This window comes from Neovison vison, chromosome 1 (assembly GCF_020171115.1).
Source record: "Neovison vison isolate M4711 chromosome 1, ASM_NN_V1, whole genome shotgun sequence".
Classification (NCBI taxonomy): domain Eukaryota; kingdom Metazoa; phylum Chordata; class Mammalia; order Carnivora; family Mustelidae; genus Neogale; species Neogale vison.
Genome location: NC_058091.1, coordinates 113,819,533 through 113,838,670, shown reverse-complemented (window position 1 = coordinate 113,838,670; position 19,138 = coordinate 113,819,533). Strand labels below are relative to the sequence as shown.

Below are 19,138 nucleotides of genomic sequence, written 5' to 3'. Positions count from 1 at the left end.
AATAACAGAACATCTAGTACCCAACCAAGCTCTTAATAATATTAGCTAAGAATGATCAGATCATATATCTGAGGCTAGGATTTCCGGATATTAAGTTGTCAGAGTTAGCAAGAAACCATGAAGACAGCAAAACTGCTTTTCCTGCCATTACTTCCTCTCCACCACTGTAGGCCCTGAAGCCATAATGCGAGGCAGACTTACCTGATTTGAAGAGAGATTCCTGCTTTTCTGTCTCTGTCTAGACAAAGAATTTTAAGGCTGTATTCTGTTGCCTCCTATTTTTAAGACAGACTTGCCCCACCTCCCCCCACCCCCGCCAGTTATGTGCATTAAACAGCTTAGCTCTGACAGCTTGTTGTAAACTGAACTGATCTGTTGTGTTTGTCTTCTTGACCCAACCTAACAGATAATTTCACGTCTTGTAGACCAAACAACTGATTGACTCAATAGGGTAAAATTCAGTCAACTGTTAAAAAACTTCAAACAACTAATGTGGTGACATGTTTCACATTGTTTTATTGTCTCAAATTTGATATTAATTTAGTTGTGTTTATTTTGCTTTAAGTCAAAGTCAGTATGGTCTATAAAAATATTAAGGGCTTTTAAAAGGTCGAGACTAGATCCCAACAGTTGTTTTAAAATAAAACTGCAATATGAAATTATTGCTTACCAAGTATTTTGTGAGGGTGATGATTATGAGATATATGAACACACTTTTGGAGAATAAGAAGAGTCATTAAATTAAGAAATGAATAATTTTTCTTTTAACATATTATTTATAAAGATGCATCTACTATTTGTGAAGATATATTTACTCCCTAAAATCTTCTGGAGATATTTTAATGGGTTTCTTGGTTTATTAAGTTGGCCTAATCTAAGGCAAAGATCTACAAATCAGTCAGGGGTTCAAGGAAAGATGGAGAGAGGAACCACGTGCTTTAATGAGAGACGCAGGAGTTAACATTCTGATATGTCACATAACTGGAAATGATTTGGCAATTGGACAAGAGAGTTGTCTCTTTTATTAGCACACTCAAACAGCAGCAGAAAAACAACCTTCCATTTGATTCTTACTGAGATTTATTGTTTTTAATAATGCCACTTTTCAGAAGTATAGTCATGTGCTCACTTAGACAGGCTGACAAAGTGAAAACTTGTATGTGATGCAAAGTACCCTTTGGGCATAGATTAAGACATATATAGTGCAGTGACAAGTCAACTCAAACGCCCACAGCAGACAACAAATCCCACTCTCCCTTTCCCACGATCTGGCTCCCATTTTTGCACCATAGAACCCGCAATGGAAATCTGGCAAAACATAGAACACGGATGGCTGCCAACTGACATGAAAAGTAAATTTTATTAAACATGTTTACATACATGAGTTGTTCATTTTAAAAGCACAGGGGAGTGTTAAGACAAGTGGTCAAAATAGAAAGATACTATCCAATTATAATCAGTTGATTGTTGGCCACTAAGACAGAACGGAATCTAGTAGAAGTGCACCAATGCTCCAGTTCTTCCTGCTCAGCATGGTGAGGAGTGGTCAGTCTGTGCCCTGTGGAATGACGGGCAGATAAATCTGGCATGTGTAAATAATAATAAATAATTCACTTGGTGCAGGCAGTATGTCTATGGATTAAAACCTAGTGTGTACACAGTGTCTACATGTGGTACAGCCCCACGGTAGGAATCTACACCAAAATATTAATTAGAAGGAATTTGGTCCATACTACATCACATTTTCCAGAGGGTTAAAAAATAAAGTCCATCTATAGACATTTCACCCCAAACTCACAGACAGAGTCTGGCTAAAATCTGCAAAATGTCTATAACAAAAATGGATGGCTTAGATTTCTTGGTTATTTCATTATAGTAATTAACGAGCAAACTGTACAAGTACATGCAACATACAAGCTGGCCTAATGTGGAACTAACATACATTATTAAATAATCTTTTGTGGTTTTTTTTCATTTTTTCTTCTCTTTTTTATTTATTTTTATTTTATTTTTTTGTTTATTTTTTTACAAAATGTGCATGCAGCTTTGAACAGTTCCAAGTCATGCTGCTCTATTTGTGTGATCACAAAAATTGAATGACTCATAAAAGGAGGGAGAACATATCAATGCACCTGCAGAGTCTGCAGTTTGTAGCACGTATACAGAATGTCACAAGGGAAATTCAAGGCCAAGAGAAACTCAAATGAAGAAACTACAAGTTGAAATTTGACTTTGTTTTATTCCCCACCCCCAAAGTAAGATACTTTGCATTAAAAAATCAAGCTTTGTGCTTGCATCAATCTCAAAGAAATGTAAACTAAAATTGGATAAAAACATTACTTTAGTGCAGAATATTTCAACTGGAATTTCCAGTGGAATACTGGACAGCTCATACCATGCTCTTTCCAGGGCAGATGGGTGTGTCCACACTGAGACATGGCTGAGAGGCCTGGGCATAGCTGAAAGTGTCTTAGGCTCAAATCTGTTTCTAGTCACCATTCTGGGAAGTCAAAAGTATGGTTTAAACACATGAGCATATACTCTTTTGGGGAGATATCAGGAAGAAAAAGTTATTACAAGGAGTGTTTCCCAAAGTACAGTTATGCAGTTAGTTTTAATTCCCAGCATTAGTTGCAGATTGACTTCTTTAAAAGTCTTCCATAAAAGACAATGATAAAAATAAATTAACTTTTTAGAACACAGATCATTTTTCATTTAAGAAGAGTGGTTCTGTGATTATTTGTTTTAGAATATAACTTTTTGTTTTCTGGATTTCCACACACAAGACTGAAGGATTCTAAAATGAAAGCCAGTGAAACCCTTCATTGGCCTCATCTTGCCCAGATGTTGAACACTTTGGGGAGATGCCACAGAGACTATTTCAGCCCTTTTTTGGTGCTTTTCAGAAAAGAAAGGAAGGGTCTTTGTAAGCATCATGAGGCCTGTCATGACATATCCAAAAATGAGTGGAAATAACAAATACAGTGAAAAATAAATCAAGAAACCAAAACCCAACAAATAGCACACAAATAAAACACACAGAAGAACAAAACTTCTCAAACACCAGGGAAATAACACTGCTTGTGGTCTGTGCAGAAACATGTAAAATACAACTTTTCAGAGTGAGAGTTTCCAGTTTGTTCAGTTTGGGGTGTGTGCATGCCTCTGTGTGTGTGTGTGTGTGTGTGTGTGCGTGCGCGCACGTGTGTGTGTCTGGATTTGAAGTTTCCTCTTTTTCTGTTTGTCAGAAGCATCAGTGACTCTCACTAGCATGTTGACTCTTACTGTAATTTGATAGACTGCCTTGTTCTGTCATATGAAGCCAGGTTTTAAACAACAAGTGGGACATATTATTGAAAAACTACTACAGGCAAAACACAAGTTGATTGTCTGTCTCCAACAATGCTTTTGATCATGAAATATCTGGTTCAGATTATTATCCTGAAAGGTAGAGTTTCACTGGAATGACTCTGGTATGAGTTCACTAGGAGCGGATGCAGGGAGGCCCAGTTGAACTTTCCAGAGATGACTGGGAAGCCCGGCGGGTTAGGGGAGTGAGTGTGGGATCCACCAGGGATGATGGTGGGAACAGCTTGTACCATCCGATTACCATACTGGATAGATCGAGTTCTTCCAACAAGATTTGAGCCACACCCATAAAGCATTTATGGTCCATTCTGCCGTAGTCTCCCCAGACTATCACCTGTGAGACAGAAAAACGCAATGAAGCTTGAATGTCTCTTTCTTTCATATTTGCAGAGTTGAAAGCAACTCTTCTGTCAAAGTGGCCCAGTCAGGGAAGCAGAGGAAATGAATGTAACTGATACCAAGAAGGTAGAACAGACAGAAAGATACAACAATAAGGTGCTCAAAGAGACACTCTCCAATAACTTTAAGATTTGATACAATGCAAGTAATGTTTCCCTAGTCAATGAGGGGTCTTAGTTACATAAACCATGTTAAAGAAATAAATATACAAATTCAATACCTTCTTGAGTAACTACTATCTAGTAAGTGATGTGAGGGCCAGAGAGATACAGAAATTAAAATTTGTGCAAGTTAGCCGGGCAAAACAGCATAATTCAATGTCCAGGGGAGTGTGTATACGATGGACTATGTATAAAGAATGAGAACGTGCATTACATTTCTTTTATATTATGTATTTGGTAGTGAAGGGACAGGTTGAAAAATAATTGTAAGTCATTGCCTTTTGAAAATTTGTGTGACAATTCTGATTTGATCAGATGATTAATAAGTCAGAGAGTTTACAGGCAGTACAATCTGGGTCAGCTCCTACCGGAGTCAGATGACTTATTCAGTCATCTGAGTCACTGGAGTCAGATTACACTTATTCCCCCTCCTAAGGTTCTGTTTTCCACTCTTCTGGTCACCTGTGAAGGTTCTCAACTGAACTCATTCACCCGCTTATACAGGCAGGAGAGGCGAAACATGCCTTTTCAATTTACTGAGTAATTTTGCCAAATTATTTAATCTCTGTGATCCTCATACATAATCTTTCAAATGGGGATTATGATATTTTAGGCACATGATAGTTAAAATGTTTAAAAGAAGTAATGGAGTGTCCGGGTGGTGCAGTCGGTTGACCATCTGACCCTTGGTCTTGGGGTCATGAGATGGAACCCTGAGTCGGGCTCTGTGCTCAGCATGGAGTCTTTTTGGGATTCTCTCTCCCTCTGCTTCCCCTCCCCAACCACGTGCTCTCTCTAAAATAAATACAACTTTTAAAAAAAGAAGTAATGGGGTGCCTGGGTGGCTTAGTGGTTAAAGCCTCTGCCTTCAGCTCAAGTCATGATCCCAGGGTCCTGGGATCGAGCCCCGCATCGGGCTCTCTGCACAGCGGGGAGCCTGGCTCCCCCTGTCTCTCTGCCTGCCTCTCTGCCTACTCGTGATCTCTCTCTGTCAAATAAATAAATTTAAAAAAAAAGGAAAGAAGTAATGTATGCAGTTACTTAACAATGTATCTGACATTCACCAGTCCTGAATATTCGCTTTTTCCTTCCTTCCTTCCTCTTTGTATCCCATGTCCGGCACACAATAATGCTCAATAAACCATTAGCATCATTGGTCTTGATTATCTACCTATCTACCATCCTACCTACCAACTTACTTATCGAGAAGAGGGGATATGGGAAGCAGGGCAAAAGCAGAAGGGGATGATGGAGAGAGGACAAAAAAGAAGGGAGAGAAAATAAAAATTATGTCTTCCCTTAGATCCATCAGATATTTTCAATACTACATATTGTTTGTATTGTAAATTAACAATCTGTTTTTTCTACTCAAAGATGTCACATTTCTCCTCCCTGAAATCTATTCTCTTCATGTTTGACCACCTCTTTAGTGTTTATATGAATAATGTGGACATTACTATGTAAACAGTCACACTGTTACTGACCTGAAGAACTTTACCCTGTGGGCTTTCGTCAAACACCAGGGACTGTTGATACAAAGGATCAAGGGTTTTTCGTGCAATTCTTGTCTTCTTCTTGGCTATACAGGCCCCGTTTTCCAAAAGATACACTTTGACATATGGAGCTGAATAAAGTAATATTTAACATATAAGAAGTTAATCCTTCAAGTGAAATTGATTTGATCAGAGAATGTCTTATTAGAGAATTAGAGATGCTTAGTGAAAAGTTTCCTATTGACTGTTTAAATCATTTTAAATATCCGGTGCTCCATAAATTCTCTTTCTTAAAACTCTTAATGTTGCCACAACTGGCATTTTCATCATTCCCAGTAAAGTTCTGCCAAGTTAACCTAAGACTGACTGATCTGGGGTACAGCTGGCATCATGATTCAGGTATATAACTGAAAGCTCATTGTTTCCTTTTTATGCTTAAAACTGAAAAAAAAATTCCATTTGTAAATGTGGAGAGAAAAAAAAATAACCAACACACGCTAAGAAACAATCATAGCTAAACTTTTCTTAATTTAATAATACTCTTCAGGATGCCTGGGTGGCTCAGTGGGTTAAAGCCTCTGCCTTCAGCTCAGGTCATGATCTCAGGGTCCTGGGATCGAGCCCCACATCGGGCTCTCTGCTCAGCAGGGAGCCTGCTTCCCTTTCTCTCTCTCTGCCTGCCTCTCTGCCTACTTGTGATCTGTCTCTGCCACAGAAATAAATAAAATCTTTAAAAAATAATAATAATACTCTTCCTTATACTTTCTGACAGAATAATTATACAAGGAAAACCCAGATCCATTTTTATAGAATCAAAGAATACAGAAAAGCTGCCTTTTTAATCAGTCAGATGATGCAAAATGGAGAACACAGAATTCAAATGCAGCAAATATTTTGATTGCTTTGCTTATGTCAGAGTCTTCTGTCCAAACTCAATACCACCTTTCCTTACCGGGTGTGGACTTGGACCCAGGTTTTTGCGTGAGACTTCGTGCTCTAATAACTTCAACCTCTAACTGGCCCTTTTTATCCTCCATTCCAATTTGTATGTCACCTGCAAGTGGAAAGGAAGCAAATGTCTCAGCTTCTTTGCAGTTACACACAGTTAAAAAAAAAATAGAGGTACACGACATTCTCCAGATTGTGATCTAATGATTTTGATAAAACCCCTCCTATTTAGAGCTCCCTGCTTCCACTTTTTTCCCCCTGCCTCCAAATCAGGTTTTGAAATGTTTTCCTTCATTTTACTGGTACTAATCCATGTTATGAGAGTCCTATATTACTTTATAAATCACTTAATAACAACAATACTGAAGTATTTTAGTTACTCTTTTAGTCTAGTAGGGTTTCTTATCCTTTATATAATCTAGTGTATAATACTTAGTAAAAGTATAATTATCTGTATTTCTGTTACCTAGAAAAAACCACTATTAATGTTTTGGTGAATATCCCTAGAAACCTCATAAGTACTTTCTCTTTCTTTAACTCCTTTTCTCCCTTTATTCCTTCTTATCTATCTATCTTTCTATCTATCATCTATCTCTATCATGACCATACATCCTCAATTCATTGACCATATGGATCAGTGAATGGTCATGTCATTACCTCAACCAGATCCCTGTTGATGGAAATACAAGTTATCTATGTTGTCGTTACTACAAATAATACTGCAATGAACAGCTTTATACAGAATTTTTGCACAGATTTTTAATTATTGGGTCTAGTTAAATGGACAATCAAAAATTCCACGCATATTGCTATGTACCCTTCAGAAAGCTTGTGCCCGTTGGTACTACCACCAGAAGTATCTATCCTTCCATTTTCCACACCCACTAATAGGGGTATTAGGAATATTCTAATTTTTACCAATCTGATGGCTAAAAAGTGATAATTTGCATATTAACAGACATATCTCTAAATATTTTCAGTTTGTATCCTTTTACGTTTTGCCTGTTCATGTCCTTTGGCCATTTTTACTAAAGTGCTCATCATTTTCTGATTGATATGATACTTAGATTCTGAAAATGCCAAATGTAATTATTTCTAATTTTTTTCTTAGTTAAATTCTCTCCATTTTCTCAGTTGTGAATTCTCTTTATTTGCCAGGTCAGTTGATCAACTTTGTGGCTCTGGATTGTTCATTAGTTTTATAACTCTGTTTTAGACCTCAGCTCCCAGACTTCTCTTTTGTTTTTATTTTAATCACATACACACATAGTTAAAAAATCAAACTGTTCTATAAGTCTTCTTATTAGTATAAGAGTCCCATTATCTTTCTCAACTTCTTGCCTTCCAAAGGTCACTGCTTTCAAGATTTTCAATATTTGTATCTGATTTATTTTGTACTATTTGGCATCTACCTCCCTACTTCTAAATACTATACATATAAGGTATTTTTCTATATTTTTCAGTTTTAGATATTATTATTGACTTCTAACTTCATTTTTTCTCACTGCCTTCCTACTGCTGCCATATACTTGACACTTTCTGTTATCCCAATATTGGACTATATAATTATGATTACATAACATTATGGAGAAATGAACGAACTAGAATACTGTGCTTACTTCTCATTTCTTGGACAGCTCTTCCTTTTTCCTATACTAAATAAGTGTCTTTTTAAAAAGCACCTGCATACATTTTAATGTATATATCATTAGTTCAACCCCTTTTTCTATCCTGCTTGTTGACCTCTTCCAAAAAATCCAACACATTAGGTATTCTGTAATTTTATTTTATGGATTCTGGCAATTTGGACAAATTTTTATTCAATTAATTAATTTATTATTTATTTTATTTTAATTTTACGTAAATTCAATTAGCCAACATAGAGTACATCATTAGCCTTAGATGTAGGGCTCAACAATTCATCAGCTGTGTACAACACCCAGTGCAAATTGCTTTTGAAGCTTGCTGCAGCTGTTATCTTCAGATTTTTCCTCACTATTGTCTTGGGTATCCCAACCATTTCTCTCTTGTGTTAAAGCATTTATTTACTGGATCTTTTCTTCTTTTTTTTTTAGTTCCTATATTTTTAAGTTCACTTAGTTCATTTTATTGAGGTATATCCTCTAGTCACTTTCTGAGCAATGTTGTGTATGAGGAAAATATTCCGAGACCTTTCTTTGCCAGTATGGTTTTTTTTATTCCAGCCTGACTGGCTGTGGTACTCTACGTTGGAAATCAACTGTTACTCAGAATTTTTAAGGTAATACGCAGTCTTCTGGCTCCCAGTATTATTATTGAGGAGTCTGATGGGAATCTGACTTTTGATAATTCTGTATAGAATTATTTTTCCTCTTAGAAGACTTGTAGGATTTTCTGATCTCTGGTGCTGTGAGAGTCCATGATGATGTGCCTTTGTGGTGACCTATTTTTATGCATTTTGCTGAGAATTCCATGAAATCTCATGTCCTTCAGGGGAATAGCTATTGCACATGCTACATGTCATTTTCTCCTTTCATCATTTTCTTTTTAACTTAATTTAGGGTGTATCTTGCTAGTAGAAGTTTTCAATTTATCTGTCTTTGGTTTGGTCCTTTGAAAGATTTTTCCCATTCCAAGAGCAAAGAAACATCAAGTAGTTTTTAGTATTTTCTAGTGTCTTTCTCCACCCCTGTTCTCTTTTATAATTGAGTATAAAATATATTTATAGGTTCTGAAGTAGGGAGGCAATTTCATTAATCTTTTTTGTTTGTTTAGTTTTGCCAACATTCTTTACTGAATAATCCATCATCTTTCTATGCTGTGAAATGCTACCCTCATCTTACATTTGGGTCTGTTGTGGACTCTCTGTGTTGACAAAGTTTTCTGACAGTTCAAAGATTTATGACTAACTTTATTCATTTTGCATCATGTCTCAAGTTAGAAACATGCATCAGATATTAGAATAGTCATTTGAAGCCAGCAGTACACTTGCTCAAATGTTGCTTCTCATTTATATTACTATTATGATACTTTAAATGACCTTGTCGGTCATGAAACATCAGTTTTCCTGTGGGAAGAATGGTTCTTACCCATTGCAGGGGTGGCAAGTGTTTGGCGGCCAACAAGCTGAGCTGGTCCCAGTCCATCAAGAAAATCACTGAATTGACTGTCTGCTCCTAGTCGTACTCCAGGAAATATTAAGCTATTAGCAAAAGGATAAAAATCAAAACATTAGATCTACTAGAATTCCTTTTATTAATTTCCATTTGACTACTAATCCTGATCACGAATCATAAACATTAGGCAGTTTACATAGACTCTTGGCATTCACTGCCTCTGAACCAAGTATGTGAAGTTCAGCACTGACTGAGAAAAGGTGGAAATAAACTCTCAAGTTAAGAGCTGATGTTCTATTCAGGAGGGTGTCTTATAGTTTTTAATATATGAAGTTTTCTGGACATTTACAAATACAAATCCCTACATAAATATACTGCTGATATAAAATATGAGATACTAATTTTTATATCATGAATTTTATATAAATAATTGTTCATGAACATTCAGTAACATTAATGTTAAATTCAAAATGTGCCTGATAATGTCTTCAATATATGTTATAGCAAAGTACAAATTCTTATTTACAGGTAAAAATGTTTCATTTATTCATTTTTTTAATGAACTACATTTTTATATTATCTGAGATTTTCATTCAGTTCAAATGGAAGAGAACTGATTAGACTATGCCCATTTCTTTTTTCTTCAAAATAAACCATTTTTTTAAAAAAGACTTTATTTGTTTATGTGAGAGAGAGAGCACAAGCAGTGGGAGTGGGAGAGGGAGAAGTAGACTCCCCAATGAGCAGGGAGCCTGATGCGGGGCTCAATCCCAGGACCCAGAGATCACAACCTGAGAAGAAGGCAGGCACTTAACCAGCTGAGCCACCCAGGCGCTGTCCATTTCTTACTCCACCCCGACTGCCTGAACCCCCGGGGCTGGAAGCTCCAGCGGACAGTGAGTGTGTTCTTCTTTTTTACTGATGTATCCTGGGCAACAAGCACCATGCTTGCTATGTAGCGGGACTTCAGTGAGCATTTTTCAATAAACAAATTTCTATAGGGATTTATTGTTTCTAACGTGCTTTTTCAAGTATTATTTCCTCATAATCAAGGGAATTAGATAGGGCACATTTGATCGCATTCAGAGACTATGAAAATCAATCTGTAAGAGGTTAAGTGGCTTATCCACAGTGGAGGTAAATATTATTTATTAGTTTTCTATCAGAAAATAATGTCTCCTGTCTTTCATTTGCACATTACATTATAACACTTCATCAAATAGTGGCACTTTGTCAGCAAGTTCATCTCTGTAACTTTCATTCCTGCTGATGTTTGCTGTTAGCTATATCTTACTTGGAGCATACATACAAATCATTTGATCAAATAAACACTAGTTTCAGGAATAGGAAAGCATGTCATGAACATTAACTTGGCATAACTTTATTTCATCTTCCGAACAAAATCTAAAAATGCCAGTAGAGTAAATATAGTAATAATTTATTATAGTAATAATTTATATTATTAATATTAAATAATAATATCATAGTAATAATTTATTACTATTAGATTGGTAAATGAGATTTCTGAATGGCAGTAAGTGAATAATTATAGAAAAATTTGTACATGATCAATCCCCAAGTAATCCACTGCAGACTAATAATTTCTTAATTATAAGATCTATCACCTCAGTAAAAGTTTGGTTTATCAGAAAAATTCTCAAGCATAGAAAAATGCAGGTTTTTTCTTTTTTGCGAGATCTATATGTAAAAGCATGTAAGTAAAACACAAATCTAGTTACATATTTTTAAGATATATTTTAAGATTAATTAACTAAAACTCTTTAACAAGAAAAGTAATGAGGAAGATAAATTCTGTTTTTTTTCTAAGATAAAAATGAGTGGTGTTTTAAAGACAAAAAAATTATAATTGCTTATTATCAGAGTGTTAGACTTCCAACAACCCAGAAACAAAAAAAATAGTTTGGAGAGAAGGAAGAATATGGGAAATCAGTTCTCAATTCTAAATTTCAATTCAGATTTTGGTGACTGGACCAGATAATGAGTTTTCCCACATGAAATAACCCATTAAATGTAGCATTTCTACAATAAACATCCAGGAAGGGACTACTGTGAGTTTTCTGGATGATGGAGACCGGTTTATTCATGCTAACTCAGCTTTTCTTCATACCTTTGAAAAGTCTGAGTGACCAGGTGCAGCAGAGTGTCCCTGTGTACATATCATAAGAGGTAAGGCTATTTAAAACATGGAGGGTTGAATCCCCAGTTAAGTAGAGAAGCTCCACTGAAACCGCCGGCAGCTGTTACTTTACCTTTGACCACACAACTGGTGGTTCTAAAACCAAACAGAGGTGTTGACATCACTTACTTTCCCTCAGAGCTGTAACTGTTGATGCTGCCGTCAGTAGACTCTCGACTTGGCTGCCTTACCATCTTCCTCATTTCGGCTGCCATTCCTGTTTCTGTGCTTCTCTGGATGGTGCTTTTTAACTTCTTGTGGCCTGACTCTGACAAGAGAGAGGAAAAGAAACTCTAAGTTTTGTTTAGACCATCTCTCCCCAAATACGGACTGATTCTGCAAATAAAACAATGATGCATATAATTAAAAGTTTACTGAGAAAAAGAGAGTCTAAGAGAATGATCTGGTTAGCTACATCTCTTTGCCAACATATGCTTTGGCCAAGAGGGTAGTTGTGGAGGGCAGACCACTGTCCCAGGCCCAGAGATGGCCTGAACCTCAGTGAACCAAAATGAGCTCATTGTAATATTGCTGCTGAAGTGACCACTGCAGTGAAAAGCGGGATTTGGCACTGAACGGCATCATGTGGAAAGATGAGGCCAAAGAACCTAAAAGATTTTTCCTCAGTCTGGAGTGTTCCAAATGTATGGGAACAGACCTAATGATTGGGCCTTGTCCTTTAAAGGAGGAGAGGCACAGGGAACCAGGCATGAAAAATAGCACAGTTTTGACCATTTTATCAATAATCCCATAAAGAGAAATGGTAGTATTTCATTTAATGCTTTTTGAAACACTTGACCATACACAGGCTCATTTGAGATGGCACAGAGCATACCTATGGAGGTAGAACAGGTATTATCTTAACTGAAAGCCTTTCGGCTCGCTCATGGCTTGTCGCCTCAGCTGCGTGACTTTTGACTGGCAGTTTTGGGTGTGAGTCTCTTTTTGCATCATGAATTATAATGACCGATCATTTTCTTGACAAGCTCTAAATTCAGAGCAATCCTCCTCAAGTCACTTTGAGACACACTAACCAGCATTCTACTCATACCATGGAAATGAAATTCTAAAACACTTATTGGATTAGAACAGTATCAAAGTGTTAGACAAATACTTAGACTTTTAATACCCGCCCCAGTTTTAACATCTACACATTTGATACACATTTCTGATTTTCTTTCAATTTTTCATACAGCAGTGTTTAATACCATTAATATATGCTCTGTATGCATCTGTGTATGTGTATAAACACAGAAAGGCTCCAACCCTCATAAAACCTTTGTGAACTAGGTGCCCCCAAACATTCCTAGATTAAGCATAGGAAAGACTGCTGTTTTCCTCTCCTATTTGGTCACTGCAATCCTTTTGTACTTTGCCTAATAAAAAACAAACAAACAAACAAACTTGATTATGCTATATGGACTCAATGATGAATATTCTCTACATAAGAGCCATGGCAGTTCCTTAAAAACATAAATCTGAAAAAAACAAAAAACATAAATCTGAATATGTCATTCCCTTGCTCAAGATCTTGTGCTGGTTTATCATCAAAACTAAAAGGAAAGCCAAAATTGTTACTATGGCTCGTAAAATGCTCCCGGCCTCCTCTCAGATCTCACACGCTGCCTGTCTTCCTGTCCTTGCTCTCCCGTTGCATGGTCTTCCTGAATTTTCTTGAACACTTCAAGCATGCTGCTTCAGGGCCTGCCTTCCTGTCTTTCCCTTCTGAATTTCTTGCCTTGCTTCCTCACTTTGTTCAGGTCTCTGTGCAAATGTCACCCCCTCAGAGAGGCTTTCTCTCATCCTTATCATTTTCCATCTCCTTGCCATGCTTGGTATTTCTTTATAGAGCTGCTCTGCATTAAACTTCTATTATTTATTTCCCCAACTAGAATTTCATCTCTAGGAGGAGAGGAACATTGTGAATATTGCTCACTGTTATCCCTAGGGTCTAGAACATTGGTAGAAACTCAGTAACAAGATCACACATTTTCCTCATTCTGTTTAATGTAACTATAATACAAACATGTTTCTATTTTTTTTAAATGATTGCACCATTAGGTGGTGTCATAATTAAGCCATCTCCGTACTGATGAGCACTTGGAATGCTTCCAGTTTACAGGAGAGTTTTTATAGAACAAATATCTAGAGGTTGCATGCCAGTGAAAGGGTAGGAATCTGTTTCGTCTTAATGGCTATTCCTAAATTGCCATTTAGAGACATAGTAATTTAAATCACTCCTACCAACATTCATATGGATGTACCCACTTTCCCACCCTTAGGTGGGATTCTTTACTCTTCCCCCTTCTAGACTCTATCTTGCCTATTTGGCTCGTCATTGTAGAATTTGTACACTTACTGAAGGTAGTGACTTCATTTATGGACTTTCTAGTGCTGTTTGATTGATTGACTGATTGTGCCTTCTTCTCAAATGCAGCTCCTTTATGAAGTCACTACGGTAGAGCAACATTTCATTCATGCACCCGTACTGGCTACAGTCCACTTCGGGGGTAAAAGGCAAGCCCCAGCCGTGTGTTACTGAAGTGAGCTAAGCAGTGTTATGCAAATGTTTCCCCAAAGCTGTGGGAGGCAATAAACCCAGGGTGGGACACCGAATTCTAACTGAGAAAAAGGACTATCATAGCTAGAAAAACGAGAGCAAACTTGAAATCTAAATGGTGTGGTGACTCTGGAAACTGGAGGAGAAACAGTTAAGATGATCAGTAGTGGGGAAGTTTGGTTACTTGTTCATTCAGTTTTTCATGTACCCATCCAACAAATATTTACTAAGCACCTACTATGTTTCACACACGGTCCTGGTGCTGGGATATATTGACGAACGACGAAGTTCCTGCTATCATGGAGCTTACATTCTCATGTATGTTTATAATCAAGGTAATGAACAAATAAATATATGCTTGGTAATAAGCGCTATGGAAAAAAAAACATGAATGATAAGGGGGGAGAGAGAGTGACAGGGTAGAGCGGCAATGATTTTATTATAAAGGGGTCATGGTCTCATTAATCATCAGTCTGGAGCAAGTGAGGACACAGGCTGTGAGGGAACAGAGAAGAAACACGGGTGGCAGGACTGGTCCTGCTGAATGCGTGGGAGGAGGCTTGTGAGTAATGGTGATCCGGAGGGGGCCACGGTCTTCTCAGTCGTGCACGGCTTTCCTCTGCAGCCTTTCCAATGTTGATGTTGACTCTGGCCAAAACGCTCTGTGGCCAGAGATCTCAGGGCTCTGTGTGCCCCTGGCAGTGCAGGTGACAGATGCAGAGTGGGCTCATCAAGTAGGCTATCATTTCCTAACACAGGTTTCACAAGGTTGTCACTTAATACATATTTCTTCAATGAATGAAAAAATTAAAAGTGAAGTCTACTAATTTGTTTACATAATTTAACTGGGACATCAAGTATACTTAACAAAGGGTATATTTACAGAGTGTCCTAACATTCTTAGAGCAGTTTTAAAACTTAATAGCTTCCAAAATGGAAATGCTACCCACTCTGAGAGAACATCATTTGACAAGCTGGTTATTCAACTTTCTTTTAGAGTTACTTAATTTTATGAATTTGAATATATTTTTAATTTTAAAGTTTTTGTTTTAGTCCTCTTGAAGACAGCAAATATGGACTGATACCTAGCTTTTGTCTTATTCATATTAATAAATATTCAATGAAAAGAGATTTGATGAACTACACAATGTATAAAGGCCCAGGTAAAAACTGCATAAACAGTTCTAGCTATTAAATTGTCTTCTTTAAATTCACAATAGCTTTAAGACTATTTAGAATGCAAGGGTTGCAAAAACTTTGTTTTGTAGATGTGGAAACTCATTTTGGAGAATTTTAACTCATGCAACAAATACTTGTTCAGCACTTACACTGAACCGAGCCTTTTCCAGATCCTGGTGAAAGAGCAATGAACGCAGCAGACAAAAATCCCTGCCCTAATGGATCGTACACTCTAGTGAGTATAATGATTTGCTCAAAATTATGACAGTGAGCAGCAGAAGCTGGATTGGATCTTCTGAGTCTCAGTCTTGTGACCATTCCTTTATCCCACAATTTAGGAAAACACAGTCTAATCTCATTTTACAAACAGAACAGTGGTTTAGCTACACAGATATTTTCATGTACACATTCTCAGATGGCCTTACAAATTCATTTAAAAATTTTCTTAAAAGCACATATAGTCTATACAAGTACAAAGGTATATAATTATCTAAATCTGTCTCTGTAAATATGTTGTGATTATAGCATACATATATGTTCCATATATGTAATTTAAAAAATACAATACCATGCATTAAACTACTAAATGACATCACCATTTTTTAACAATTATTTGTATCCATTGAAGAATCATTTACCTGGTTAAGACATGAAGTCTCCTATCAAATCATGACATGAAACATTTGACTTGCAACTACTGTCCCAAATATTATACAAAGAACAAAAGGATTAGAAAACTCACCTATTTTAATACTCTGTATTCAGAAACACATGAAAAAAATTAGTAAAATCCTTATCATTTGGGAACAATTATTTTCCCCTGCTTTGGAAGAACTTTCCCTTCCAGAATGTCTTCTTTACATATTAATTATTTCTTTCTTTTCATAGTAAGAGATATATGTTACATTTAGAAACACCCCCTTGATGTATTAATTCATTCTGTAAATACTCATTGAGCACCAAGTACCTATAGTCTAATTGGCAGTTTTCTAGATGTTGGAGCTACAACAGTCATAAGACAGGTTAGTGCACATAATGAGCAATTAAATAAGTTATGATAATTTTAGAGCTGGTAGTCATCATGAAAAAAAAAAAAAAAAAAAACCAAAAAGAAGAGACTGTCCCAGTGGAGTGAGTTACTTTTGATCCACTGGGCAGAGAAGGCCACTTTTTTTTTTTTTTAAGATTTTATTTATTTATTTGACAGACAGAGATCACAAGTAGTCAGAGAGGCAGGCAGAGTGAGAGGAGGAAGAAGGCTCCCTGCCGGGGAGCCTTGATCCCAGGACCCTGAGATCATGACCTGAACTGAAGGCAGAGGCTTTAACCCACTGAGCCACCCAGGAACCTGGAGAAGACCACTTCTGAGAACATAAAATAGGAACCAGCTTTGCAAGGATCTGAAGGAAGTATTATCTAGGCAGAAGGAGCCAGGTGCAAGAGCCTGAAAAGTGATGAAACTTTCCTTGGCTCGTCTGAGAAAGCTTTGAAAAGCTGAAGTAAGATGGATGAGGAGAAGATGGGACTGGGAGAGTCTGTAAGACCTGGGGGTGGGGGGGACCTGCTGGAAAACAACCTGGGTTTTGTTCTGAGTATAATGGGAAGCCACGGAGAAAGGGCTGTGATCTGATTTACATTTTCAAAGCATTGTTCTGGCTATTGTGTGGAGGATGAATTGTAGGAACTAGAAGTGGAAAGTTGCTTTCCGAACTAAGAAGAGATAAATAGTGACTTAGGTTAGGGAAGTAGCGTCAGAGATCAGGGAAGAGGGTAAGCTTCGATTATATTCTGAAGCAGAACGGACAGTACTTGCCCAATTAGATGTCTAAGTGGTTCAGAAAGAAGAACAAATCCATTGACTTTCAGGTTTTTCGTCAAGATAACTAGTTGAATGGTAGTGTCATTTACTGAAAAGGAAGAATTCAGTAAATGGTGGAAATGATGAGTTCCCTTTTAGATGTTTGAGGGGCTTCCTAAATAGCCATGTGGACAGTAAAGTAGGAAGTGTGTGTATGATCAGGACCACCAGGGACAGGTTAGGGTTGGAAATAGGACAAGTGGTACTTAGACACACAGACAGGATATATTGGCATACAGATGGAATTAAAAATCTATAGTACTTATGAGGAATTTAAGAAACAAGACAGACGGGACGCCTGGGTGGCGCAGTTGGTTGGACGACTGCCTCCGGCTCAGGGCGTGATCCTGGAGTCCCGGGATCAAGTCCCACATCAGGCTCCCAGCTCCATGGGGAGTCTGCTTCGCTCTCTGACCTTCTCCTCGCTCATTCTCTCTCTCACTGTCTCTCTCTCTCAAATAAATAAAATAAAATCTTTAAAAAAAAAAAAAAAAGAAACAAGACAGAGGATCTTAGGGGAAGGGAGGGGAAAAATGAAAGAAGATGAAACCAGAGAGGGAGACAAACCATAAGAGCCTCTTAATCTCAGGAAATAAACTGAGGAAATAAACTGCAGAAGTGGAGGGGGGTGGGAGAGATGGGGTGGCTGGGTGATGGACACTGGAGAGGGTATATGCTGTGGTGAGTGCTGTGAATTGTGTAAGACTGATGAATCACAGACGTGTACCCCTGAAAAAAATAATACATTATATGTTAATAACAAAAATCAATAGTACTAAATGTAATAGGGAGGAAGTCTAGATACAGATAAAAATAATAGACAAAATAGAGCCCGGGCTATTTTCCATATTTAGAGGTCCTGAAGAACGTCAAGACTGTTAAAGAGCATACAAAGGAAGACAATTTAAGGCATGGGGAAAAATGGTAAGTGTCATGGTGCAGAAATCAGAAGAATAAAGTGTTATAGGTAAACAAAACAAAACAAAAGTGTTGTTTACCACTTAGAATTTTAGTAAGAAAGAGACACAGTGTGCCTGGGTGGCTCAGTCAGTTAAGCATCTGCCTTGGGCTCAGGTCATCAAGTCCCTCATCCGGCTCTCAGCTCAGTGGGGAGCCTGCTTTTCCTCTACCCTCCACTGAGCTAGTGCTTGAGCATTCTCTCTCTCTCTCAAATAAATAAAAATCTTAAAAAAAATAGGCACAGAAGTGATGATAAGGGCCCAGCTCCAGGGAGATCACTTTTTTTTTTTTTTTTTTTTTAGGATTTTATTGATGTATTTGACAGACAGAGATCACAAGTAGGCAGAGAGGCAGGTGGGGGGCACAGGCTCCCCACTGAGCAGAGAGCCGGATGTGGGGCTCTATCCCAGGAGCCTGAGATCATGACCTGAGCCCCAGGCAGAGGCCCAATCCACTAAGCCACCCAGGTACCCTGGAGATCACTGATTTTAAGCATAGATTTGGTGAAGAAGTAGGGTTGAGACCTTAAAGGAATAGCCAGACAGGAGAGAGAATGAGAAATAAATAAGTAACTACAGGGAGCTCCTATGACTATTTTTAAAAGGTTTGTTGTGATTGAGAGGTACTATTTGCAGAGTTGCATAGGATATGTAAAGGTTGTCTATTTTTTAAGATATGTGACATTAGAGCCTGTTTCTATGTGGATGGGAATGGTTAAATGCACAAGATAAAACATAACATTTTCAGATCTAATATTATTGGTTGGAAAGGTAGATAAACATAGATCATGTCAGGGCACCTGGGTAGCTCAGTGGGTTAGGGCCTCTGCCTTCGGCTCAAGTCATGATCCCGGAGTCCTGGGATTGAGCCCCACATCAGGCTCTCTGCTCCACAGGGAGCCTGCTTCCTCCTGCCTCTC

At 37.6% G+C, this 19,138-nt stretch overlaps 1 protein-coding gene across 50 annotated transcripts in view; it reads right to left on the bottom strand.

The window, feature by feature from the left end:
• Window positions 1–1,341: 1,341 nt before the first annotated feature.
• Window positions 1,342–19,138, bottom strand: part of RIMS1 (regulating synaptic membrane exocytosis 1) — a 498,418-nt gene continuing 480,621 nt past the window's right edge. For all 50 annotated transcript variants that reach the window (XM_044254066.1, XM_044254261.1, XM_044254144.1 and 47 more), the window contains 5 exons: window positions 11,792–11,930; window positions 9,439–9,551; window positions 6,375–6,476; window positions 5,414–5,553; window positions 1,342–3,703 (listed from right to left, as the gene is read on the bottom strand). In XM_044254066.1, the coding sequence (XP_044110001.1) occupies window positions 3,485–3,703; window positions 5,414–5,553; window positions 6,375–6,476; window positions 9,439–9,551; window positions 11,792–11,930 (713 nt within the window). In that variant the 3' untranslated portion in view covers window positions 1,342–3,484. The remainder of the gene's footprint in view (window positions 3,704–5,413; window positions 5,554–6,374; window positions 6,477–9,438; window positions 9,552–11,791; window positions 11,931–19,138) is intronic.